This window comes from Podarcis filfolensis (genome assembly GCF_964270895.1).
Source record: "Podarcis filfolensis genome assembly, chromosome: 3".
NCBI classification, from domain to species: Eukaryota; Metazoa; Chordata; class Lepidosauria; order Squamata; family Lacertidae; genus Podarcis; species Podarcis filfolensis.
The window spans coordinates 72,130,657-72,157,164 of NC_139606.1; the positions used below are offsets into that span (position 1 = coordinate 72,130,657).

Genomic DNA, 26,508 nt, shown 5'->3' on the forward strand with positions numbered 1-26,508 from the left:
CCTAACTTCTGAGACTCTTTTATATTGTAAAAAGGAATACAACTCAATTCTGGTTAAAAGTTGCTGTGGGGGAAGGGATAGAACATAAAAGGATAGATATATGTATATATACCTAAACCATAAATTAAAAAATTTCAGTGCCAATGGCAGACAAGAGTAAAGTGCATCTGCTGATCATCTGCAGGCAGCCTGTGATTCTGCCATCCATGGAATCACTGCGTATGTGAGTGCAACCTATTTCCATAATAATAATATATTAAATTTGTATACTGCTCTTCATCCGTAGATCTCAGGGCAGTTCACAACTTAAAAATAAAGGGGGAAAAACGTAAAATACATAATAGACATGAACAAAAACAAACCAATAACCCCCCCTTTCAAATGTGAGTCATCATTATGAAAATAGGTTGCCCTCACTTGCAGATGGTTTGTGTAGTGCCCACACATACCAAACTACTCCTAACATGGTCATCGGGTGCATAGGTATCAAGCTGCACCATATGTACCATTGCCACTACAGTGTGAACCAGCCTGAAGTCTGAATATTTGGCAATTAAAAGAAATTAAAATATCACATATCTGGAACTGTTTCTTGCATTACTAACTCTGTCATTTTCTAGGAGGTGTGTGTGCATACTGTGCATAGGAATGCTTTGCATTAATCAGAAACAATATATAAGACATACATAGACACATACATGCAGTTGTCCGAATGAACAAAATCTGATCATACTAGGTCATGTTCTTTCTTTAATAGGGACTCGGTTCTGCTGGGCAGCAATGCCCATATATGACAATAAGAATGATTAAAGTGAATCAGCAGAAGACCTTTACCCTTAGGGCAGTGAAGTCAACTGGATCCATTCAACAAACTGGGTCTTTAAAAAGATCTGCCAAAGCACAGATTTAAATCTAAATGTTTTGTGTAAGACAAAGGCTCAAACATATTTCTGCAATTATATTTCTGACCAGATAGTGCACATTTACATACAAACTTGTAACAGTATTTGCTGTTAAAGCAAATCTTTTTGGAGACCCATTTGATTGGGGGGGAAAGATAAATATTTTTGGGCTAATGCAGCATTGTGAACAATGTACTGACAGTACAGTCTGTACAAAATGTTGAACAACAATGAAAAAGTCAGCACTGTCTATTAGTCAGATAAAAACTAACAGATATTATGCTAAAGCAACATTGCCTCAAATCTACCATAGGATCTATGTATGTGAACTGTAAAAAGAGTAGTTTATTCTGCACAGGGCATTAGCGAGAACGAAAGTCTGCTTCTAACAGTCCTCCATAATGGCAAGGGTTCACTCTTAATGATTGTGCTATATTTAAAGTTTTGCAGCAGCAACAGCAGCAACAAAAAAGTACTTTGAGAATTATAGCATGTGATTCTATTGTCAAGTAATGAACTTGGCACACCAGTTCTTTTAAGGGTTATTAGACCATCTCACAAATATCAACCTGCATAAAGATATTCTCACAGTACCTTTCATTTCATTGTCACACTGTTGAGGATACATCTAAGCAGCAATAGAAAAAGCACTAGTAAAGTGTCCCCTACAGCTTCTTCACATGCATGTCTTAAATTAGGGGCGGTGACTCTTGAGAGCTGCATTTCCTGTTGGCCATGCCTACAAGGGTTGCATTGCAGTAGTGCACATGGCCACAAAAGTAAGCAGGCCAACATGGACATGGCCATTCCACAGTCACACACGCACCACACACACATCACACACAGCATGTGATTTGTGCAGATCAGGCCTATATGTGGTGGACATTTTATGTACAGTCATTTAAATGTTACATACAGTACATAAATGGCAGCCAGGCCCATAGGAAAGTGCAATCTTGCTCCCTCGCCACTCATAGACTTTACACACCTGGGAGATTTGAGAGAACAGTGTAAGATAAAGGGAAAAGAAAAGGATATACTAGCTCAAAATTCATTCAAGTTAACAACAGAACTTGCTGAGGTCAGAGGAGTGAGGATTAAACTCAATGGCTTATTTATACATCCTACATGCCTATTAAGGTTAAAATGTTTGCACTAGGTCTGAAACTCAATTCTGCAAAGAAGTATACACTGACTTCACATAATGTAATTATTTGCAGAATAGGGGCCCAAGTTAGTACAGACCTTCATTCACAGTATTCAAGTGCAATGGTTTCCAAATCACTCTCTGGTTAAGAAGGCAACCTGCTTACAATACTTGTTTTTGTTTTTTAAAAGCTCTCAGTTGTTTGGGAATTCAAATGGAAGGGCAGAACAGAACGCACACAGTACTAGTGAGCAACGCAAAACCTAGTTTCATTTACAGTGATGGTACCATGAAAACTTCTGATAAATACGACTTTTGTCTGGAAGGTCCTGTTTTTTGTGGATTAGTTGGGATTTGGAGACTTGCCTCCAATACTTGCTAAAATATAAATTTAAATACCTGGCAGATTTCTGTTGCCAAATTTGAAATTTAAGCCCATTACTCTTACTAACGTTGACAGGAAGGCCTCTTGGTACCTTACAGGACAACTACATCTCTACTTATCAGAGGCACATATTCTATTATTTCCAGTGTAAAAATGGGCACATATTGTAGCTGATGAAATCACTTTGAAGAACCATAGGTCATACCCAGGACTTTTTTTTCAGGGAATGCACAGGAACCCAGTTTCAGCACCTCTCAAGTGGGCACCACTGCCATCATAAGAGCACATGGGAGGTGTCCATGGTAAGCTCTGGCACCTCTTTTTCTAGAAAAATAGCACTGGTTATTCCTTTCAAATGTTTAACATGTTTGCAGTAGAGCAGTGATGTAAACAGAATAATTTCTGGAGTCTTCTATCTGGATGTTAAATTCCTCCTCCCCCACACACATTTGCAGCAAGATTAATTCAAGTACTGTAAACTCAAAAATAGTTTTAGTCCCAGATATTTTCTGGTAGCATCTGAGCTGATTGCACAGAGATCAAACATAAACATTTACAATAAAAATGTGGAAATGTCCTATGTATAGCCAAGAACTCCCCAAGTGAAACTGGCATTAAAGCCAGCCACAGTATAGTGTTGTAAGTACCACTGAAAATCTCTGCTACAAAGACAAAATGCAAAAGCAACACCCAAGATTTGCCTTCCTTGCCCAACAATTTTAAATTAAGGCCTCAGCAAAGTAGCCCATGAGAAAAAGGCAGTCTTATATTTACAAGCCAAGCATTTGCTTTGATAGCTGATTCTGCAATAGTTGAGTTGTCCGTCAATCTCTCTGTACACACTGGATCAGCAAAGAAAAGAAAGGTGTACAAGTCTTCCCAGTTAGAATTTGCAGTATTTATCCTTTTAAAAGCTTTAAACGGTGGTGGGAGTCTCAAAGAAATTTTAAAATGTGAATCAGTCTGTAATTTCCACAGGTAGCACATCTGTCGAAGGGCTATTTGTCTGTGCTGGTATCCATCCATATGCTTCTTCTCCTCGTATCACTTTTTCCCATTGTTTAAGATTTTCCCTGGAGAGGCAAAAAGAGCCAACATTCAACATAAAATTACTTTATTTCCAAAATAAGATATCTATGGTATACAAAAGTCAGCAACAATAATATTTTATAGGGCTTGATCTCTAGTAGGCCCTTTGATTTTTTTCAAACTTCAGAAGGAGACTCTGGAATGAAACCACTCAGTTACAATTAACTGAGAAGTTCAAATCTGTCACCTTTGGCCTGACTGGGTTTCTGTCTCATTCTAAGTACTAATTAGGTTACTAATACCTGGGTATATGGGGTGTTAGGGGAGGGGTAGTACCTCTGGTGGGGAACATGTTGTGCTCCTTCTGGGGTAGTTTGTCCACCTTTGCTCCCCACCCAACACTCAGCTCTCACTTGTGGCTTCTAGAAGCCATCAGCATGCAACAGTGGCCACACCCCAGGAATGGCTTCAACTGGCCAGCTAAACCAGGTAAGGGTGGCCGATGGGTCTCAAATCATCAGTGAGTTAGGGACTTCCCCTGCATGCAAAGGCAGGCTCTAGCTGATTGAACGGATGAGACCAATAGTGGGTCCAGCGGTTAAGAAGGCAGTGCTCTAGAGGGAAATGAGGGGTAGATAGGACTCAACAACATAGGAAGGTAGCCCATCTAGAAGAGGGAAAACTCTGATCTTAAACCTACACTGCTTTTGGGGATACTTTCAGGAGAAGAAAAGGCTAAAGAGCAAACACTACACAAATCCAGAGTGAAGTCCCTAAGACTGAACAGAACCCATCATTGCCTTTCACTCACCTTATTTTCCAAGAATAATTAATTTAAATGTTTTATTTTCCATCTCTCTTAAATATGTTTTTCCCCCGACACCACGTACAGAGAGTCCTGCTAATCAAATTAATGAGTAAGCTATCACATGCTGGGAAATCAAACTGCAATTTAACTGGGGAATCAAGTTGGAATTTAGCTATCAGTTTGTCGTGTTAGATATCTGCCTGCAGAAAAGTGAGTGTTTTTGCTGATTGCACTGAGTGATACTGCTTGATTGCTGGCTGAGTGCATACAGCTGGAACATGGCTCAGAGCATGAATCACTGTAACAGCAACTCTGGCACATGTGGTGGTGTTGTCACTAAAGGGTATTTACCTTTAGGTTGCTAGTTTAGGGAGGCACGTTTAAGTGAAATCATGCACATTTGAAGCACAACTGAAAAAGCCTGCAAACACCCTGTTCCACCCTTGCCCTGCCTCTTTTTGTTACGTTTTCGTGTCACTTCTGTCTTTGGTGTGATGCACATATGCATGGTCATGCACATACTGGGCATGTCTTAAACTGCCACTGCCTGTCATAGTGAAATTAGCATATTCTTCCTGATGGGGTGGAAGCATTTCAGCCCTGCCACTCTTCTAGAAGTTACTGGCAGCTTATGCGTTGAGTTCTCTGGTTTGGTGCTGCTGCTACTGAATGCCAGATCAATCCACAATAAGATCATGCACATCCACAACTTGTTCATGAATGAAGAGGCTGACCTGACATATATATTACCAAAACTTAGATGGATGAGGTGGGTGGGCCTGACCTGGGTGCTCGGTACTACACCAGGATAGACCAGAGGGTCATGAGGTGTATGTTGGCAAACTGCTCTGTGAAACACCTATTCCCCTCTGTTAAATGCAGCTGCAGCAAGGTTTAAGAGAAAGGGGAGGCTCTTTGGAAAATCACCCTCTGAAGCGGCTTCCTCCTTTAAAAGAGGGCAGGATTGGAGTGAGCTCTGTGTGTGTGTGTGTGTGTGTGTGTGTGTGTGTGTGTGTGTCTGTCTGTCTGTCTGTCTGTCTGTCTGTGTCTCAAGGGAGGGGGCTGGCCAAGTGTGAGTGAGGGGAATTGGCAAAGACCTTGGCAGGTAGGGAGGGCTGGTGAGAGGAGTAAGCAGGGCTTACAGCCCCAAGTACAAATATATTATTATAATTTAATGAACTGTATAATCCAAACACACACAAAAATAAAGAAGTTACAGGGAAATGCAAGGAAAAAAGAACAAAAAGTCAACTATGGAACATCTCCAAATCCTCTTTATTTTTGAAAGGCAAGTTAGGCTGAGAAGTGTGAATTGCCTGGTGAAGGCATTTAACTTAAGACATGTAATCAGTACACCTACCAAACATGGAAAAGTTTGACATTAACTGAGTAACGGCTGGGCTGAGATGGCAGTGATGGCAATATTTATTTTTTGATTAAGCTCTTTTTTTACTCCACCTTTCCATAACATGTCTGAGGCAGCTAACCACACCCAAAACCAATAAAACAATACAGCAATAAGGATATCAATGCAGAAGCACAAATCACCAAAACATTCTTTAAAAAAAAATCAATTAAAACAGACCAGCAAAAAGTAAAAAGGAATTTTCCACAAACAACTTCAAAATCTAAATCCAAGAGGGTCACAGTGACTTGTTATAGCCCAAAAGCTTTCTAAATCGAAAAGGTCTTAACACTCACACAAGACCATCAGAGAGGGAGCAAGGGAGCCTCTTGCCCTAGGCAGTGTGTTCCTGAGACTAGACCTAAGCAGATCAGGCCATCTCCCTAGTTCCATCTTTAGATGCTGGTGGGACACACAAGAAAACCTCCATGCTTATTTATCTGCTTAAAACATGGATATGCTCGCCACATTTGATGGGTTCTATGTTTGTTTATTTAGAAGATTTATAAACTATTTGCCCAAAGAGTGGTGTACAAGTAAACTTGCAAATAAAACACGATGGTTGATACTGCTGGCCAGTTCTCTTGTGCCTCCATTGATTCCATATTCCCTTTAAGTAGCAAATCATTCTTAATATGCCTATAGCTTGTCTATTTGGGTTTGAAGGATAAAACCACCACGAGGCATAGGACAAAGCATTAATAAAGTCAGAAGTGGTTTCCGTGGTGGGGCAGAATGGCAACACTAACTTCTCAGGAGGGAAAAGGGAGGGTAAGGTAGAGGGAAGGTCAGTGTTGTGTAGGCAAACTGGCAGAGCCAATCTGGTATTCCTGCGGAAGCACCCACACTGACTTCCCCCACGACTGCACCTCTTCCTTCCAGTAAGCAGCTGTGATGTACCTATCAGGAAGCTAGTGTTGAGGGCCCATCTCATCTACTGAGCTGCTTCTGCATTAAGTCAAGGATCTGCACATGCACTACAATTACTCAGTTCTAGACAGTATCTAGGTAACACCAGGGAGGACTGGCTACCTCTCCCCCAGTCAACTTTTATACTTCAGAAAGAATATCTAGATAGCATGTGCAGTGGTCTGCAGCTGGAAAAAGGATTCTGTGCAAACTTTTATAGCTTACTTGCAAGCTCGAAGTAGTGGCAGAGTGGAAGGGAGGATCTGTGAGAGGGTGTTATAGCAGGGCAAGGCTACAGCATTGAAGAACCCAATCTGAAAAAAAAAATCAAATAGAACAGAATAAAAATCAACATAAGCTGTATTAAGCAAATTGGAAAGGTGTTGTAACAAATTTACTTGGCAGGAAAATTGTCTGGATATTTGTTATTAGCAATACCAGTCTTATAAATGGGGGGGGACCCCTAGAGTAACTACTCATGGGTATGTTAACAAGCTTGCTACTAAGATTAGTAGAAAAACAGAGCTCAAGTAAGTACAGCAGTTGTACAACTTCTGAAGCCTGAACTGAAAGTTATGGTAGTGATTCAAAAATCTGAACCTTAAAAGAGAAAGCCCAGTGTTCTAACACTCTTTTAGCCTTGTATATGGTTATCTGTCCATGTATTGACTCTGTCCATCTAACCGAGTATTTTCTACTCTTACTGACAGTGATTTCTCTAGGCTTTTGGATACAGAGAGGTCATTCCTAGCACTCTTACCTGAGATAATTTTAACAAAAGAGGCTGGGGACTGAATCAGTGACCTTCTGAATGCAAAAGAAGAGCCCTCAGTTTGGCCGACCCTTCCCTATTCTCATAGGTTGGCACCAGACCTATTTCCAGTATTTCCAGTATTTCCAGCTTCCAGCTTAAAACCATCTTTATATTTCCTACTAGGGTTTGTCACAAAGTGAACAGAAGATAAGCAAGTAAGTAATTTCCTTGGGTTTTTTGTTCTGGGTTTTGGGGGAGAGGGGAGATGACTCACCCACGAACTAATGACCAGACTTCCATAGAATTCCAGCCATCTTTAAGTACCTGCTTATTACAACAAGCTTTGGCAGCCCCTTCTAGTTTTGTTGGCTTCGCTCTAACATTGCCAGATTCTCCGATTTCCTCATTCCACACCATGCCAGAGGATCCCTCAAGCCCCAGAAGCAGCTTTTTGAGAGGTCAAACATTTTTACACCTACTTGGCCCTGAGGAATTTCATCTTTCTTGTCTCTGTCCATCATAGGAATAGGTTGAATACCTAACTTCTTCATTTCATCACCCTAAAATAAAGTGCAAGACCAAAGAATAGGTTATTCCAGGTTATTTGGTCCAAAAATGTTTCTCATGTATATACAAACAGGTATTTAGAACTCAATATATTAATATCAGTGGCTTGGGATTAAGAAAAACAACTGAAGGAAATGATTTTTCAGCACAGAAAATCCCAGCTGGATCAGACCAAGGAGAAATCTAGTCCAGCCAGTTAGGTTATCTCCAGAAAGCCCACAAGCAAGGCAAGAAAGCAATAGCCCCTCCTATGTTGTCATCCCGCCCACCACCCAGTCCAGTCACACCCTGGAGTTTTTATTCAGGGCCATATTGACCCTAAATTTGACGTTTCCAATATCAAACAGCTACTGTGGCCAATATCTGCTGACAGTCCTTTCCTTCATGAATGTGTTGAACCTGATAGATGGGCTCAGATGTACCTTGACAGCACTGGTGGGGGATTTTTGTGTGAGAAACAGAGTCTCTGCAACTCCCATGTCCCACAAAAATCAAACAGGAAGAAAAATGTCCATGTCCCAATGCAAAGACCTAGTTCTCACAGATTCTCACAAATTGCCAGTGGTGGCTGATATGGATGAGTGATCTTCCATATTGTACAAACTCTAGATCTCAGTGAGGAAGGTACTAGTCTCATCTTGTCCCTGAGCTGCGAGTATTGTGTATGTAGGAAGCTTTTCTGTGAGGAGAAGCATTCAAACGTGTGCCTCCACCTGCAATCTGCAGTGGTACATACAGGCTCTTTGTTTGCAAGAACTAGGCTTAAAACAGCTGCTTTAATTCTTTCCAAATAGCTGTGTGTGGGTGAGGCCAAAAAGAACAGTGGTCTGGGTGTTCCCTTGGATTCAGTTTTCTCACTAAAGGCCCAGGTGACCTCTGTAGCAAGGAATACCTTTCCTCAGCTTCAGCTGGTGCAACAGCTGAGGCTGTCTCTAGACCAAGGTAACTTGACCACAGTAGTCCAGGGAGTGGTAACTTCAAGACTGGATTACTGAAATAAACTCTGTGGGGAGCTTCCCTTGCTGTTGGTTTGGAAGCTGCAGTTAGTGCAGAATGCTGCAGCATGATTACTGACAGGAGTGGGATTAAGTCAGCATTATACCTTTACTCAAAGATCTACACTGATTGCTGATTCACTAGTAAGCCAGATTCAAAGTTTTACTATATAATATAAAAAGCCATAAGGTTGCTTTGCTTCCTATGTGTCTCTTCAAACACTCCACTCTATGGAACTTGCACCACATATGTAATAAGTATTTCAGTGTGAGAGCTCCTGTGCTTTGCTGCTCCCTGCCTATAACAGTAGACAGGTACCCTTGTTGTACTGTTCCATACCCCTGCTAAGAACCTTTCTGTTCAAGGAAGTCCATCAGGACATACAATCTTAGCCCCATGTATTTCTCTATAAATTTTGGTGCTTTTAATGATAATGGTTTTATATTGTTTAATGCACTTCTCTTTGGGGTTGTTGTTGTTTTTTAAAAAAATAATATTATTAAAGTGGGTTTATATATATTTTTTCTAAATAAATAATAATCCGCTGCATTTTTTTTGAGCTGGGAAAAGGGTGGAGGAGGGAATAAAACCCCCAGTGTGAGCCCGGCAATGCTTTGGATTCCGTGGCTTGTCCACTCCAACTCCTCCCTTCCACAACTTGGCAGAATTGCTCTGTGAAACAGAAGTACTTGATGCCTCCAATAAAATTAGGTTTAATGATGCACATGCCTACCGGTGCATATGCCAACATATAAACAATAAAATGCACGTACCTCTGCCCAAAATTCTGCATATATATCGCTGGCTGTCGTTCTGGTAACATGCCACAATTTTGTCACAGAACATAAGTCACAAGCTGTCATCATCAGCCCAATCACACGATCCCTAGAATATAACAACTGGAAAGCTATTGTGCAGTTTAAAAAGGTAACATTTGCTATTTTGTTTAAAAATATATTCTTATATTTATGTAGCAGCAGTTAAGATTGCTACGGAAATAACTTAAATTTGATGTTCAGATTAATATTAATCTGATTAATATTCAGATGTTGCAGGACTCTAAATCCCAGCAGCCTCAGCCAGTCTGGCTAATGGTCAAAATCAGGCATAGGCAAACTCGGCCCTCCAGATGTTTTGGGACTACAATTCCCATCATCCCTGACCACCGGTCCTGTTAGCTAGGGATGATGGGAGTTGTAGTCCCAAAACATCTGGAGGGCCAAGTTTGCCTATGCCTGGTCAAAATGATGGGAGTTGTAGTCCAGAAACATATAGAAATACACAGGTTCCCAAACCCTGCTGTAACCTTTCACAGATCTCATTTTAAAACTTTCTTAAGAAAAGTGGCAGAGTTACGCATTCAAGTTTTGATTATCTATTTGTCTGTGTAAGGCATATCAGAGAGTAGCTAAGATTTTGTTTCTGCAACTATACTTCTATAAACAAGTTCATATAAGATTTCATGCTTAAAGGCACTGCACAACATATGCTAACAGTTTGACTCTTCTAATGATTCCTTTATTTCTGAAGATTTATATGGACATCAATACAAGGTAAACCAAACATTTAAAGCAAATTAAAACTATGGACACTGCTAAAACAACATGACTTAAAAGTGAATTATAAATATTCATTTGCTCTTTACCTATGTGCTTGATTTTTAAGATTTAGTGATCTTGACTGGTGCAACTCTTCCAAATGTTTCCTGTTTCCAAAGTACAGAGCAAGGTCTGTAGCAATGATGGCTTTGCGGATTATTTCCAGCACCTGCTCATACTCACTAGAGCTCAAGTTAGAGAAGATATTGTGGCCTTCCAGCTGTGAAAACAGAATTTTTAAAATGAACAAGCTAATATATTATTTTGAACTATTTTAAACCATCGTTTTAGAACTGTCTTTTAAACTCAATTCACATTCAAACATACAGCACTGCTGTATGTAACACAAGATTCTGACAATATCTGCAAAAGGTACTGGACTGGATCCAAACCTCATCATGCTTAAAGTATTATTAACAATCTAAGCATTATGAAGTTGGATACAGCATTTCAAAGCTTGCTTAGGCACACTAACTTTTCAAAAACAATCTCGTGGAAGAGAAACCAACAGAAACCAACCTAGTTTACATGTAATGCTAAGCCAAACTATGGCTAAATGTAAATGAGCAAGAGGTCAGGTGCACAGAATGAAAATCAGGGTCATTTTGCTCCTCCCTAGTTCTACTACATCTGTGCTACCCAGAGCTAAGACACGGTTTGTCTCCCCAATATAAGTGGTAAGCTGAGAACAAGCCTTGGCTAGAGCTTGTGGCTTGTTTGCAGCAAGACAAACTACAAGCCTGGGCACACATATAACACTAAGTCAAATCATGGCTCACTTCCAGGTAGCATGGCTGGACCAGAGAGGAGCAAAAAGACTTGTGATTTCCACTCTTTGTACTGACATACTGTACTTGCTTGTTCATGCTAATATATCATTTGGCTGAGCCTTATGTGCAAACCACACCTTTTCCACGTTGAAACTATGAATTACAAGAAACAGAGATGCCACCAAATAAATCATGCTGTAACATCATAATGCTGTGTTTTCTTGCTCCACATCATTGGCTGGTGTTTATGGGGCAGACAAGTGCACAATATGATGATGGGTTGTCTGTACACATACCAGGTGAGGGGAAGAATTCAATACAGGGTTGCTAATTTTAGCAAAATCTCTGCGTTGTTTGTAACAAATAGTTGGATTGAAGTTTGGATTGGGTGGCTCTATGAAAATACCTTAATAACACTTTTTGTTTTTTAACTGCACCACATTACTTCATATCATCTCTAGGTAAATTTCTGGGAAGCATGGATTTGAAACACTGTTTAGAACTACAGTGCAAATTTAAGAAATCATAAATAAACACAAGTAATGCCAATATTTCTCCTTAAATGTAATTATGTTTTCTTTTTTGTTTCAAGCATTGTTTCACAAATATTAATTATACAGTTATTTAATGTAGCATGTAGGGCCTCATCACAAGATGACTGATAGGTATAAAGCATAAATAAAAATTCTACAATAAACCATGAAATAGAGGGAAAATATAAAAATTGTAGTGGAAAGATTGTATTTCCAAGAACTCTTTGCAAACCTGTAGAAAGGTGCAGAGCTTGCAGCCAGTCTTGTTCAAGCAGGCTGGGCCCATTTAGATGAAATGGCTCCTATCACAAAAGGCTACTGAGATCGAGCTGAAACTCCTGCGTAGGGCTTAGTCAGGGGTCAGCAAACTTTTTCAGCAGGGGGCCGGTCCACTGTCCCTCAGACCTTGTGGGGGGCCAGGCTATTGAAGGGGGGAAATGAACGAATTCCTATGCCCCACAAATAACCCAGAGATGCATTTTAAATAAAAGCACACATTCTACTCACGTAAAAACACGCTGATTCCCGGACCGCCCACAGGCCGGATTTAGAAGGCAATTGGGCCGGATCCGGCCCCCTGGCCTTAGTTTGCCTACCCATGTTTCAGCCTAAGGATGACAGCTGCTGAAACAACATTTGAGGTCTGCTGTTATGAAATCTCCAGCCTGAGCCATGCATGGAGCTATCTAATGTGCCATCAAAGCCTCCCTCTACCTTTTGCCCAAAAAAATGCAATTTTTTTGCAAGCTGGGAATGCAATTTACCTGCAATATTGATACTGTCTGTGAAAAATGGTGCTGCTCCATTGTTGAAGTAGAATAAAGAGCTGCCAATGGGTGATCAAACTTCTGAAGATAGCTGTTGCTATAACCCCTGTGATCCAGGTCATGACATAAACATGCAACCATAAGTCCTCTTCTCTAGATAAGTAAGCAGACAGAATATGTTATCAGTGTTCTGATTAATTTTGTACCACTAGATGTCACTCTATTCCCTCCAAACATTCCAATAATTCCATTAACGGGTAAAACACCCTCAAGCTTTATTTATATTTTAAAAAATATTGATATCCCATCCTTTGGCCCTCAAAAGACCCTCAAGGTGGTTTGCAACCACAAAACATATAACTTAATATACTAAAAATTAGATGCAATTAATTCCATTTTTATGCTATGGTTTTATCGCTTCTTTAAAGCAAGCATACAAAAATGGAATAACTATTTAGTGCATTAATAATAATAATAATAATTTATATCTCGCTCTCCCCAGCCAAAGCTGGGCTCAGAGCGGCTAACATCATACCAGTAAGACAATGCATAAAAACAAGCGATCAATAAATTAAGATACATCCCACAATTAATTCAAATAAACTAGAATTAAAATTAAAACTGGACAAGTGGCAATCTTCAGGTTAAAATTGAATAGCTATTTAAAAGCCATTAAAAGTTCAGCAGAATAAATATATGTCTTGGTTGCCTGCTTCAAACCACACAACTTTCCTCAGAAGAGAGTTCCACAACCAGGGAGCTACCACTAAAAAGGCCTGTCTCAAGTGTGCTTCCCTTGTCAGTGCAGGGCTTCTGTAACAGATGGACACATAAAAGAGGGAGGAGACCGTTCTTCAGATAACCTAGTCCAAGCCATTTAGGGTTTTATCTTGACTTGGCTTGAAACAGAAAGCCAATGCATTATGAGAAACACCTGGCTGACACTGAAAACAGCAGCCCCATGTTGAGCTCATACATGACAGAACATTTGTTTACTATCAAATTTCTGGCAGCAGCTGTTTAGGATCTCATGATCTTTCCTGCCTAATGAATCTGCAAGGCACTGCTTCACACTACGGTACAAAGTGCAATGAATAAATTTAGGAAATCATACATTGGCAAAAATGACTTCAGTATTAGTCCTTAATGCTAATTAGGTTTTTCTGTTTGCTTTCAAACTTGATGTTTTGCAAATGTAAGTAACCATTCTTGAGCAAAGCAACTCTAAAGCAAAATTCCAGGAGGAAACCGCTGATTTAAAACTTTGAAAAGAGGTTCAGCTCTAACATGTGGCCTGAAGAGAGAAGGTTTTTTCCACAGATGTTATTTTACCTATGTAGGGGAAGGGTACTATCAATAGTGCTTTGTGAATGACCACTGTAATAATTTTACCTAAATTTAAAATTCAGTGTAATTCCCATGGATTATATTTCTTGAATTTTATTTCCCTCTGACCTCACTGGTTTGTTTGCTTTTCTCAATGCCGGTCCTCCAGATGTCACCAAACTACAGCTCCCATCATCCCTGACCATTAGCTGAGGCTGACAGAAGTTGTAGTTCAGCACCTTCTGGGACGCGGGGCAGAGGTTAGCTACCCCTGCTCTACCCCTATGTGTATATATGCCTGCCCACACTGAATAATGCTTCATGCATCTGTATATGTGGATTATAGTCTACAAAAGGCCATGTCACAATATATATTTTTAATCTTTAAAGTGCCACAAGATTCTTTTTTGTTTTTATATATTCCTATATAGATAATAAATCACACGATAACTACAACAGAGGCATTTTCATGTATGCTGTATGTACTGTTTACCAGAGCAAACTGCACGTCACCTGTGTGCAAATATTCAGTTACTCTGTTCCAGACACCTGACATCCGCCTTAATAGATTATAAATCCTTTAGCCAGAGAGCGTGTCACTGCTACGTTCTGTACAGTGCCTTAAATAGTACTTGCATTGATTTTTCAACATTCAGCTATTTTTCCAAAACAACAGAAGAGAACCTTTTTATATCTGCCATGAATTTTACAAACATTTAGTGGGTCAGAGCACCCGCATCTATTGTATCAGGCTGTGGTCAGTACTGTGTGATACAGAGGAAACAAATAATAGTATGGGGTGCCACAAAAATGCAGCACAGGGCTTATCGGCTTTGCTGAATTCCCCATCTCCACTGGGATGAGTCCCCAAGCCACCAGGACTTGATATCAACTGAAAACTGAACTATTAAATAGATAATTGCTACGAGAGAGGAAGAAAATTCCTTGGAAAGGGACAGACTCTCCTTTGGACTCCGGCACAACCAGAGTGTGAGCCTCTGGGTTCAGAAGCTTGTTCATAGGAGCAGGATACGCAAAATGAGAACAGTAAGCCTTTCCATACTCCAATGGGCAGAATATCTGGTTGCACCATTCCTACTATTTTTACGTTTAAATGCTTTCCGGTCTTGCCACTGTACAATTGTCTCTCTCTCTTCCCCCACCTTTCCCTGTCCTTCCTGATGCAGGAGGGAGACAGAGGAGGTGGAAAGAGAATCTAGAGAAAGAGTAGGCTAAGGGTCATCATGTATTGCATGGCGTTTAGAACAGAAAACCCTGCTGTCCCGGCAGAAGCAGAATGAGGACTGGGTGGTGATCTCTCACTGATCATAGTTATTATAGGAATAAAGCTAAGCCCAGCCTCTGGACACCAATGGGTGATCCTTCACAGAAGAATACTTAAGTTCCTTCTGGCCACCTTCTAATTTTGGGATGATTCCAGAGAGAGAGTTATGCCCTTCTTAGTTACTAGCAACTTCCCAGGATTTCTACTACTTATTTTAATTCATTTTCACAATGAGTCTAATTACCATGTTCTAAAATGAAGTTTTATGTTCTAAAATAAAGTTTTCTAAAATAAAGGTCAGTGTACAGTAAGCCCGCTACTTACACAGGGGTTCTATTCCAGGGATCGTGCCTAAAGCCAAAATCGTGTGTAGTCAAAACCCATTGGGTTCAACGATGGGTAGGATTGCCAAAACCATTTCCCCTGGGAAACTGCCCCTTTTCTGCCCCTTTTAATTTTTGCTTTGTGTGTAAAGCTGAATGCGCACAAATTAATTGTGCGTAAGCTGCAAGCTTACTATAGTACAATCTGTATGGAGATGTCCAAAGGCTAGCTGTGTGTTAACCAGATGCCCTTTGTTATCAAAAGTTGTACCCAGAGGTAGTCAATGCAACATCCTCCTGATCTGCCTTAGCTAGTAATGATCAGGGATTATGGGAGTTGCAGTCTGGCAATATCAGGAAGGCACCAGGTTAGCTGACCCTGCTGTGCCCTTTTGGGTTTTCTCAAACTATTTCTGATTTTATGTATCACTATTATACCTAGCTATATCTAAGTAAGGCCAAGGTCCTGGGCTTTTTAAAATAGTGCAGACATTCCTTATTTCAAACCAGCAATGTTCTTTTTCTGAACCACATCATGTCCTGCCTTCATGCTCTGTTTGCAATTATATACAGAATTCAAGATGCAGATGTACGATTAAGGATGCAATACTATACACATTTGCCTGGCCCTTAGTCACATTGAACTCAGTGGGATATAGTGTATAGTATTGCACTATAAATGAAAAATTTCTTAAATTTAAAATCCCTTTCCATGCTGAATATAATTTTACACTGATCAAAACATGAAATTACACATTGTGTCTGAGATATGAATGTTGATACTGGAAAAAATCTAAACTTACTTCTACGTCTGTGAAAAGCCTGTAGTTATTCTTAAGAACAGCATACATGCAATGTGCAACTGTAACTGCATGCTTCCAGTTGTGATAGGGCACACGGCGGTAATTCTTCTTTACAGACAGTGTGAATCGACATAGTTTTTCTAGTTCAAAACTTTTTAAAAAATAGAATGGTGAGATAAAACAAGTGAAAGAAAAAAACGTAAGTTATTATAACCAAACAGAATAAAAAGAGATTTTACACTAAACTTTATTTAATGCTCCACTGATAATGTTGCAAAAAGTAGCAGAAGCATTTTAGTTTATTTTAATTCTCCTCAAAATTACTGGCCTTATTTACTTAAAATCTATTGCAAATGCAAAACCAGAGCTTATAATGAAATAAGAAAAAATCTATTCAACAAGAAGTTATGCTTTGCCATGCAAGCTCAGAAGTTCCTCTCTTCTCTCTGCCCTAACAGCCATGGTAAATATATTTGTGTACTACAGAGAAATAATACATTTTCACGTCCACCCCCCCCCAAAAAAGTAATAATAAGTTAGCTAACTGAAGGCCGCTGAAAGTTTTCCAGCTCTTCAAAACATTCTGGTTAAAGAGAAAAAGTCAATGGCAGATTCAATGCCATTGGCTTTTGCAGGGAATGAAGAATGTTGGTCAGACAGTGTCTAGCCTACAATTCCACACACAAGCTGAGTTCACATCTAAATGGAGGCCAAGCTGAAAAGAGGAAAGCAGATGCACCTCTGCTTGGATATCAAATGTAGGTTCCCTTCAGTGTCTTAGTACAGAAATACCACTAAAGAAACTGATCAAACTGTCATTCCTTCCTCAGTTCTCACTGCTTTCTTCTACTGCTGCTGGTCCTTCTCTACAGTGGCAGAGGGAACTGTGATGGTCCATTTCTACTACTGCCTCATATCCTGGTAGGGAAGACACAGGCTTCAAGCAGCACTCCTGACCCCTTTGCTTTGTCACCCTTACTCGCTGGAAGTGTATACGTGAATGTTTTGTTAACATTTTGCCCTGGTTGCAAAACTGCAGTACAAATTTCCACTTCCAAGAGAAATGGTTTACAGTGTAATAATGCAGCTCCAGAGCACACGTGTAGAAGCTGACACACATACAAAGAAGGGCAATATTTCACTTATTCCCTGCAGAGTTCTTGGGATGCGCTTCCCAACTCACAGAAGGTGGGACAGCTTCTGCACATGCAGAGTTGCATGTCCACATCAGAGTCCCACAGAGCTTCCAACTATGACCCTGGAACATGAGCTTTCTCAGCAGCTTACTTTTCTTTTCTTTTCTTTATTTATTTATTTGGTAATTATTTTGAGAAACACACTTCTAGTGGTTCAAGAACACCACTGCTAATGCCGCCTGTACATTCAAGTTAAGTTATAACAGTTTGGCTCATATTGCAAATCATATTTACATATCCCCTGCACCCCCGCACTCCACCTGTTCAAAGTTGGTGTCTAGGCTAAAAGCTCTAATTACCCTTCCTCCAAAACATCAGATTCCACATAAAGGCTCAAGGCTGACAGCAAAACACTGGAATCTTCTTTTTTCAACCTGTCTTCCTTTCTGACTGCATTTCTGTGCCTGCATGTGCAAAATGGGGCAGACTTACAAGGCAGGAAAGAGAACTACCTTGCCTCTATGGTTACAATACAGCTGACTAAGACATTTTAAAATTCAAAACTGAAAAATCTGCTTTAAGAGCATTAAAACAGTGCCACTATCTATGCTTACCATATGCATGTTTATTGAGAAGCTCCACTGGTGTCAGGGGCAAGCCGAGTCAATATTTAAAGAAACAACCACACTGAGTTGTACCTTTAAATTCATCTACTCAAATTACAGGGCCTTCTGACAATAAACCTGTCCTAATATACAGGTTGATTAACTGATGCATTAAAAAAAATGCCTGCATTGAAAAAGGCATAACTTTCCATGCAGGCTTTATGAAAACTTGTAAGTGAAAGGTGAACTTTTATACGTTTATAAGGTGGACTATTTCCAATGGTGGATTTGCCCTACTAGTAAGTGCTTCCAATTGCCCAAATTATAGTACATAGTTTTTCACCAACTCCCCGCTACATACGTAAGCACCCTGCTCCCTCCAGAAAAACTGTTAAAGAGGTCCAAGGAAAACTTTTGATACGGCATTGGCCTGACTCAAACATCATCCTAAACCACACCATGGGTTGAGTTCCAGGGAGGAGATTGTGGCATCTTCATTCTCTCCTGATAATTTTGCAGCTACACTGCATTAAGCCATGGCTTGGCTTAGCATGCCATTCAAACCTCGGCTCCTGATTTAGCTCTCTCCAGACTAACTACACACTTGAACTAAGCCAAGCCATGGTTTGTCTTGGTGTGGCATGCGAACCAGGCCATTATCTGTAGGTCCAATTCTTCCGAGAACTTGTGATATACTTGCGATACAAGACAGGCTGAAGTTGTAAAATATAAATAATCAAAAGTGAAGCTAGAAATACAGGTAAACATTATACTGCTTGCAGAATGTTTAGCCTAAAATCAGAAACTTCTGATAACATTATTCAAGGTAGTATTCCAAAAATATAGCAGGATATCCAACTCATAACAAGCTCCCTTTCTGACACATTCCGAGGGAAATGCAGCCCCAAACTCAGAAGCATAAACATGATTTTCCATTCTAAAAACAATTGTGGGTTGAACCTACAATTCCCACTCCATTGTCTTTTCAATTCTCTCAGGGAATCAAGATGGAACAGAGGCTCTCCACTGAAGGATGGATGTAGCAGAGAGGATTTTACCTTTCTTCTGCCAGCTACCATGCTGCTCTGGAGGGCCCTCTCCCCTTCCAGATGTGCTTTACAGGGCGCTGCAGAGGGAAGGGGGAATCAGAGAATATGGCCTCCCCACTCCCTTCCTCCAGTGTGAGTAGAATTCAGTGTGAGTAGAATTCAGTGTGAGTAGAATTCAGTGTGAGTATATTTATGTTGGTTTAAAATATAAGCAGGTGGGTGCATATCTGGTGTACACACACACAGGATACAACACAAAACATAATGAAATTAAGACTATACTTTTCATGGGAGGGGGAAAAACTGAATAAGATATGTCAACTCTCCCAGTCAAAAGCTCTGCAGGGCTCTGAGGCACACATGGAGATCTACACAAGCCAAAACTGCCCCTTTCACTTTAGTCTTCTAGAGATTTAAATAAACAGTCCTTGCTCACACTTAGAGATGTGAAGGCTCTAGGGAAATAAATAAATAAAAACTCGCAGTGGGTGGATCTATTTATTTTCCAATGGAAAAACTGTAAACTCTGGAGAAATTTCAAAAAGCCTTTATGGCAAATATTTTATGTTGTAAGTAAATGCTATCAAAGGCAAAGCTCCCCCCCTTTTAAACTGTTTTAGCTGCACTTTACTACCTCAAAATTATTTCTAATAATGTTGTAATAACCCAATTTGCTGTATGAAGCAATTACTATTTCTGTATAGTATAAACATGTACAGATCTCAAATCCTCTTTCCTGCTTCAGTATTTTCAAATACAGTATTTTACATAATCCTATATCCTACACAGCCAGATCATTTCACAGTAATCAAATAAAACATTTACTATATAAAAACCAGTGTGAATAGTTGTAAAATTAAAGGTTAAAAAAATGAATTCATACCAGCCTGACCCACAAGCCTGATGGATCATATAGATAAAGATGGATGCCCAGAAATCTTCATAAGGAGTGATATCAAAGTGGAATCTGTTATGAAGGAAATTTACAGTTAAGAGAACCAAAGACTCTTGGATGTACATTATGCTTATTATTTCAGATAAAAGCTTTCTGCACCAGAATCTCTTCTGTTGAACATTAACTTCAAAATCAAAAAGTGCTGATTTATTCTCACTAGCTTCTGGTATAATAATTCAAGGCTCTATCCTTTTAAGACAGTGCCTGACATCACTTAACAGACAGCTTTCTGAGTGGTTTCCCGTAAAAAGCAGGGATGGGCTCCTTTTGCTCACTTCAGGCTTTGTTCAATACGAATATGTGAGCCTTGAAATGGGCTAAAGGAGCCCAGGGTGGCATGAATTACTGTGTGCTGTTTATGGGGAGTGCTTATCATGGCGGCAGCAGGCTTCCCTCCCCCTTTTTAAAATAGGTTCAAAATATTTGCAGCAGTAGTAGTGGAGATCTAGTTGCTGTTAACAGCCATAGTTCCACTTCTGCTGCTTTGCTGCCAAAACTGCCACTATAAGCAGTGGCTTTTAACCTTTAAAAAAAACAAAAGAGGATGAAGCCTTACCACCCCTATGTACGGTAAGTCCCCACCTCTCAAATTATTGAGGGGGAGTGTTGAATCTTGGTAGTTGAAATGACACTAGAATGACTCTTCTCAGTTCTCTACCTGCAAATGAGGTGTGGAATTATGGGTAGATTTTGCCTCAGGCCAGGGAGAAGACAGAATTAACTTGAGAACTCTTGGCAGCTGAGTTAAGAATGACAGGCAATTGCTGTTTTTGCTGGGTCGCACTGCAGTTTATGACTTTCATTTCTTTAATTTCTCAGCAGTTTGTGTGGTCCCCTCCTTCTCTCCCATCCTTATAAAGGATACAGGTATTTTGTGTCAATCATTTATTATTTTTACTACAGGATGCCATTTGTGTCCAGGTGAATGCCTGGGGGTTTTGTTACCTGAGGTATTCATTATCAAAATGTTTGATAGGCATTTTGTTGTTAATTTCCCTTGAATACAGTCTTATGGTCTTACATATAATTAACACAATAAAGTATAATGTAAGTTACACTGGTTCAATTTCATTTGAAGGGTGGGGTAAAGATCTATTTAACATGCAAGTTCTTTCCTGCAAGTTTTGCAGTTCTCCACTGGGTTTACCACTGCACCAGCTGCCAGAACTTTGATGCTGTACTACCTAGACCAAGAAGAGCCCATTAGGGAGTACCCTGAGAAAGAATATTCACAAGGAAAAATACGTCTCAAATTTCTGGAAAAAATACTACGATTGTTAGATGTAACAGATAAGCCTTTGGGTACATGAATGTTTAATTAGAATAATGAAAGGAAATGATAATGTTGCTGATAATGGATTTTTGATTATGACAAATTTGTATGCTACCTGAGTGGTAGTGAATATTCTAAAACGAAATAATGCAATCCAAACATTTAAAATTCCACTTTATCATGTTACTTAAAGTTATATTCTTCTGAAGTCAATATTCACAATCTCATGTTGAGGCTCATAACGACAGAACTGCTAGTTGTTTTATTATCAATTAGCCCTGCCTCATAGCTGAATGCAGCAGGTGTTTTATTTCCCTGTCACTGACTTCAGTAAAATACTTGGGTGCATTGGAAACACAGTATTGCACAGCAGATATGCTAGATCTGAAAGTAACCACTCTGTTTATATAAATGATTAATGAAGCATGGCCACCATGACAACCACAGGATTGTCCCAGAGTGTTTCAGACCCTATACCCACGTGAGGTCATACACTTCATTGGGTGTTCTCTACTGGCCATAATAATGTGAGGTTGGTGGTGTTATCCACAGAACCTTTCTCATCAACTCCCTGGTCAGGTGTAGACCTAAACTGCTGCCAATGGGGGATTTCCTCCCAATGCATATACTAGCTTCAGATTTTCCTCATTATTATAAGCAGGGGGCAGAAAGGGGTGAATTCATTAACCTTCCACACCTACTCTAATCCAGTTAATCATCAACCTCCCCTCCTTACGCTAATGCTATTTGTATTTTGAAAAACCTGAATATTCATTGAAAAGATACATTTGCCATGTCTAGTGTGGCTCTTTGATAATCGCAACAGCAACAGCTGCTAAGCTGCCAGTGTTCATGGGGAATACCCTACTTCTGTATCAAAAAGATCACATTAAAAACATACAGTTCTACTTCTTTGCAGAGTTGTGGTGGGAGTCTGCAGTCCATGAGGTTTTTCCATTCTTCTGCTGTACAAACACTGTGATAGGAAAGCTTCTCCATAGTAACACGGTAGATACACTCCGAATGGCGGACTTTGTGGTACATCTAAATAAAGCATTTTATTATATAAGATATGGCTGTTTGCACAGAGTCTAAACTTTCTTTCTCAAGCCAAATACTTAGATCTGTGTCTAGCTTCACAGAGGTGATATTTCTGAGGGATAATTAGGAATACTTTTAAAAGAGAATAAATTGATATGGTCACTATCATGTGAATTTGAAGACTTTTTTAAAAAATTAAACAAAGCTGTAAATGATAGAATCAGCTTAATCATAACCATTTTATTAACAATCAAATCTTAATCACAGAACTTTAAAATTGAATCAGTTTAATCTCTGACACCTTCCTTAACAATTAAATTAGTACAACTGACTTTGCTATACAAATCCAAAATGGATCATATAAATTTATAAAATTAATTAATTTCATTTTTTGTGCACTTGGCTATCTTTGTAGAACAAAACTTACATTGGCACAGTGTAAGGCTAAAGCACAAAAGACTGCAAACATTTTAAAGTTGTTCTCATCAGTTTTAGAGAAGGCACATCCACTTAGTTTGTTCACCATCTGCACGACGCCTATTACACTTCCTCGGCTCACAATAGGCATGCATAAAATATTCCTGGTGGTGTAGCCTGTGTAGAGATCTACCTCCCTGAACGAAAAAAGGAAAAGGGTGAACATTCACTTTCTTAACATGACATCATCTAACAATAATGTTCAAAGCCATTTCATGTGCGTTATCTAGTTGTAATCCTTACAACAAGCCTGTAATGTTAATATTATCATCTCCATGTTGCATATACAGGATAAAGGCTAGAAGAACCTGGTAAATTCATAACACATGTGAGGCTGAAGCGAGGAACTTTCTGATAGATAGATAAATAAATAAATTATCTGATAAATAATTTAGCCACCATTCCCAACAAGCATTCCAGCCAATTCAAACCTCCATATGCAAGGGATGCCAAGTGTGCATGAAGTGCTTGTTGGAGTTAATAGTGGACGGTATGGTAGGGCAGAGGGGGTGCACTCTCCCTGATGGAGCAGGTATGTAGTTTGGGGGTGCTCCTCGATCCAGCTCTATCAATGGAGGTGCAGGTCTCTTTGGTGGGTAAGAGTGAATGTCTTTAACCAACTTTCACCAGTAAGAGAGGTTATGGCCATTCCTGAATCAGGACAGCTAGAGCACAATTGCCAATGGACAGGTAACCTGGGACTACTGAAATCTGTTCTGTGTGTGGCTACCCTTGAGGTTGGTCTGGAAGTTGCAGCTGGTGCAGAATACATCAGCTAGGTTGCTTTGGGGGGCAAACTACTGCCAGCACAACACCTTAGCTGCAGGACTTGCAGGGGCTGCCATTCTGCTAACCAGCCAAGTTCTTTTGGGTGGTAAACATATCAGATTCCTACCTGTTAAAACGTGGATCTGCATAGGCATCAGGAATGTTGAGAATTTCGCCTGTTCTTGCTACTTGACCAGCTATTCCTTTTTCAATAGAAAATCTGCATGGGACATAAAGAGATATGCACTTCTTAAAGCAATAGGCTTATAAGGAAAATGACATTTGAGCAGCTAAATTTCTCTTCCTGTTATTGGCATCCATCTTGTCTCAAGAGACAATGGAGTGCGCCTCTGGGGGTGAAGTCAAACTGCTGCGTTAGCAGCATTGGAGTGACCTCTCCAGGGCACAAGCCTGGCAGTGTGTATGGAGGTCCTGGGTTACCAAGATGACAAGACCCCACTCTCAGCCTCGCTGATGTAGTCCAAGAAAAGCAGAGCAATAGGTAGGGACTGCACTCTGGATTTGTGTAGGGTTTACTCCATAGCCTTTTCATCTCCCAAAGGTATATCGCAAGGCAGTGGAGGTTTAGGACCAGAGTTTTCCTTCTCCTAGATAGGCTACTTTCCCAGGTACTTTCTCAGTGGCCCCAACTGCCCCTGATTTCCCTCTACAACACATACACAAACTACTTTCTTGACAACAGGACCAACTATTAGTCTTGTCCACTCAAGTCCCTATCTCACCCAGGGTTTCAGACCCATCAGCTACCCTCACCTGGTTTAGCTAGCCAGTCAAAGCTGTTCCAGGGGTCTGGCCACTGTCAGATGCTGACAGCTTCAAGGAGCTACAGGTGAGAGATGAGTGCAGGGTAGGGACCAAAGGTGGCCAAAAGAACTACCTCTGGAGAGGCAAATCCTCATGAGAATAATATCAGTGTGGCAAAAATTGTAAATATACACAGAAATGGAACAGATTAAAATTGGCATGTAAGAATAGTCAACTCACTAGTCTTACCGTATTTCTTTGGTCTTCTTGAAGACAGGTTTTCCATCATGTTCCTCCCCAATATCAAATAAATCTGAATATAATTCATTGTTCTTGTGATCTACCTGGAAAAGCGCACAGCGATCTGCATTCACCAAGTTTTTTGCATATATCTACAGATAAAGAACAGAGCTAATATTAATTAATCACAGTGGGCTTAGACAAAGTCTGTATTATATTTCAAAAGTTAGTTAACTATACTTTAATAAACCCTATAAAATGCATAGTTGTTGCTACTTTAATTATAAAGTTAAGTAATTTGTAACTCATATTTCTTTTCGTACACTGATTGTAATAATTTATCTCTACTCATGAAAATAGCCTGAAGCTTCACTGTATTGTCATTGATGTCTGCTATTTTAAAAAAATCCTTTATGCAAGCCTATCCAGATGTGAAATTTTGATTTTACTTAAATAATCATAATTTTATTGTTTCTACTTGCTTTTAAAGTCTGTTGAATTTTCCTATAAATACTTTACATTATTTTATGGAAACCACTTGAGAATTATTATCATTAAGTGGTATATAAATATTGTTATATAAAAATAATTAAAATATATTTATTTCTTCTTCTGACAATAAAGATGGAGTAACTTCTTTCTTAAGCACCTCCTGGGATATTCGAGTTTGTGGAGAATGGGAAAGGAAGGTTCCAAGAGGAAATGATAGGTGCTTTAGAAAGCACGAAACAAATTTTAAAATCTGGGATGAATTTAGAGGTAAATAAAGACTCTTCTATAGATTATTAGTGGAGAACAAAACTGGTACATTTTCCAGAAGCTTGAACTACTCAAAAGTAGCAGTTATGGGTCTGTATGATATCCTAGCTTCTGGTCATTTTAGTCTGCTTTAGTAGAAAGCTTTATTTATTTTTAAAAAAATATTTTCTATTACATTTAGGCAGCTTATTTGGACAAAAACACAGGAAAGTTCTAACATTACTATCTAGAGAATAGTAAATATATTGGGTTCAATATGGAGAACAATTTCTGTGAATAGATGGAGTGCATATCAAGCAAAGGCTTTCATTCATGGAATTTGGGGGAGGCATTTTTTGTTGATTCTTCTTCACACTTCTATGCCACTTTCTATGCTATTTTGAAGGGATTCTTATCTCCCCACAGAAGATTGGGGTGAGGGCACAGACAGTTGTTGGGGGTGGAATTGGTGAAAAGTGTCTCTTCCTTCAGGAAGCAGCAGATTTCCATGAGTAGAACTTTGCTTACAGATCTTTTGATTCAGGCCACTGTGGCATAAACCTGAGTATACTTTTAGGCCACTCAAAGAAGTTATGAGTGTCAATTTGAAGAGCATAAGAGTATTTTTTCAGAGAGAAATACTATCTAGCTATACATCTCATCTCCAGGTTTTGTAGTATTAGTGAATTATGCCATTGTTTCCCCAAGTAATATATAAAACACAAGTCAGAAAGCAGATCCTCAGAGAAGGTCTATGTTGAAAGTGAGTTTTTATGCCTAGCTGCTGTTTCTCTGCCTTTATTTATTTAAAACTGTTTTAGGCCACTTGTATATTAATTCCTGTCCAAAACAGTTTACAAAAAAGTACAACAATCAAAAGAAGCATCAAAACAATAAGTAGATAGGAGAACAAGGAAAATGCTGTGTAGCCATTCAATTAGATAAAACCAGAACAGCAGCAAAAGATTTCATAAAGGCAGTCAAAATATCAATGGCCAGTCACTAAAACCCATGGTTTTGCTTTGTCTTCTGAATAGTAATAACATTGGTGCCTTCCTTACCAAGGACATTCCACAACTAGGGGACCATCACTTAAAAGGCCCTCTTTCCAGTCACAAGCACCAGGACACGTCGTTCCCATGGGACACTATGTC

At 39.6% G+C, this 26,508-nt stretch overlaps 1 protein-coding gene across 18 annotated transcripts in view; it reads right to left on the bottom strand.

Annotated features, from left to right (window-relative positions):
- Nucleotides 1-2,223: 2,223 nt before the first annotated feature.
- Nucleotides 2,224-26,508, bottom strand: part of PDE10A (phosphodiesterase 10A) — a 183,791-nt gene continuing 159,506 nt past the window's right edge. For 12 of the 18 annotated variants that reach the window (XM_083605842.1, XM_083605857.1, XM_083605851.1 and 9 more), the window contains 13 exons: nucleotides 24,626-24,768; nucleotides 23,739-23,831; nucleotides 22,794-22,980; nucleotides 22,227-22,369; nucleotides 19,981-20,064; nucleotides 17,803-17,907; nucleotides 16,308-16,458; nucleotides 12,568-12,723; nucleotides 10,548-10,720; nucleotides 9,676-9,787; nucleotides 7,819-7,899; nucleotides 6,811-6,899; nucleotides 2,224-3,507 (listed from right to left, as the gene is read on the bottom strand). In XM_083605842.1, coding sequence (XP_083461968.1) covers nucleotides 3,393-3,507; nucleotides 6,811-6,899; nucleotides 7,819-7,899; nucleotides 9,676-9,787; nucleotides 10,548-10,720; nucleotides 12,568-12,723; nucleotides 16,308-16,458; nucleotides 17,803-17,907; nucleotides 19,981-20,064; nucleotides 22,227-22,369; nucleotides 22,794-22,980; nucleotides 23,739-23,831; nucleotides 24,626-24,768 — 1,632 coding nt within the window. In that variant the 3' untranslated portion in view covers nucleotides 2,224-3,392. The remainder of the gene's footprint in view (nucleotides 3,508-6,810; nucleotides 6,900-7,818; nucleotides 7,900-9,675; nucleotides 9,788-10,547; nucleotides 10,721-12,567; nucleotides 12,724-16,307; nucleotides 16,459-17,802; nucleotides 17,908-19,980; nucleotides 20,065-22,226; nucleotides 22,370-22,793; nucleotides 22,981-23,738; nucleotides 23,832-24,625; nucleotides 24,769-26,508) is intronic. The other 6 variants (XM_083605845.1, XM_083605843.1, XM_083605856.1 and 3 more) reach the window with 1 other exon arrangement.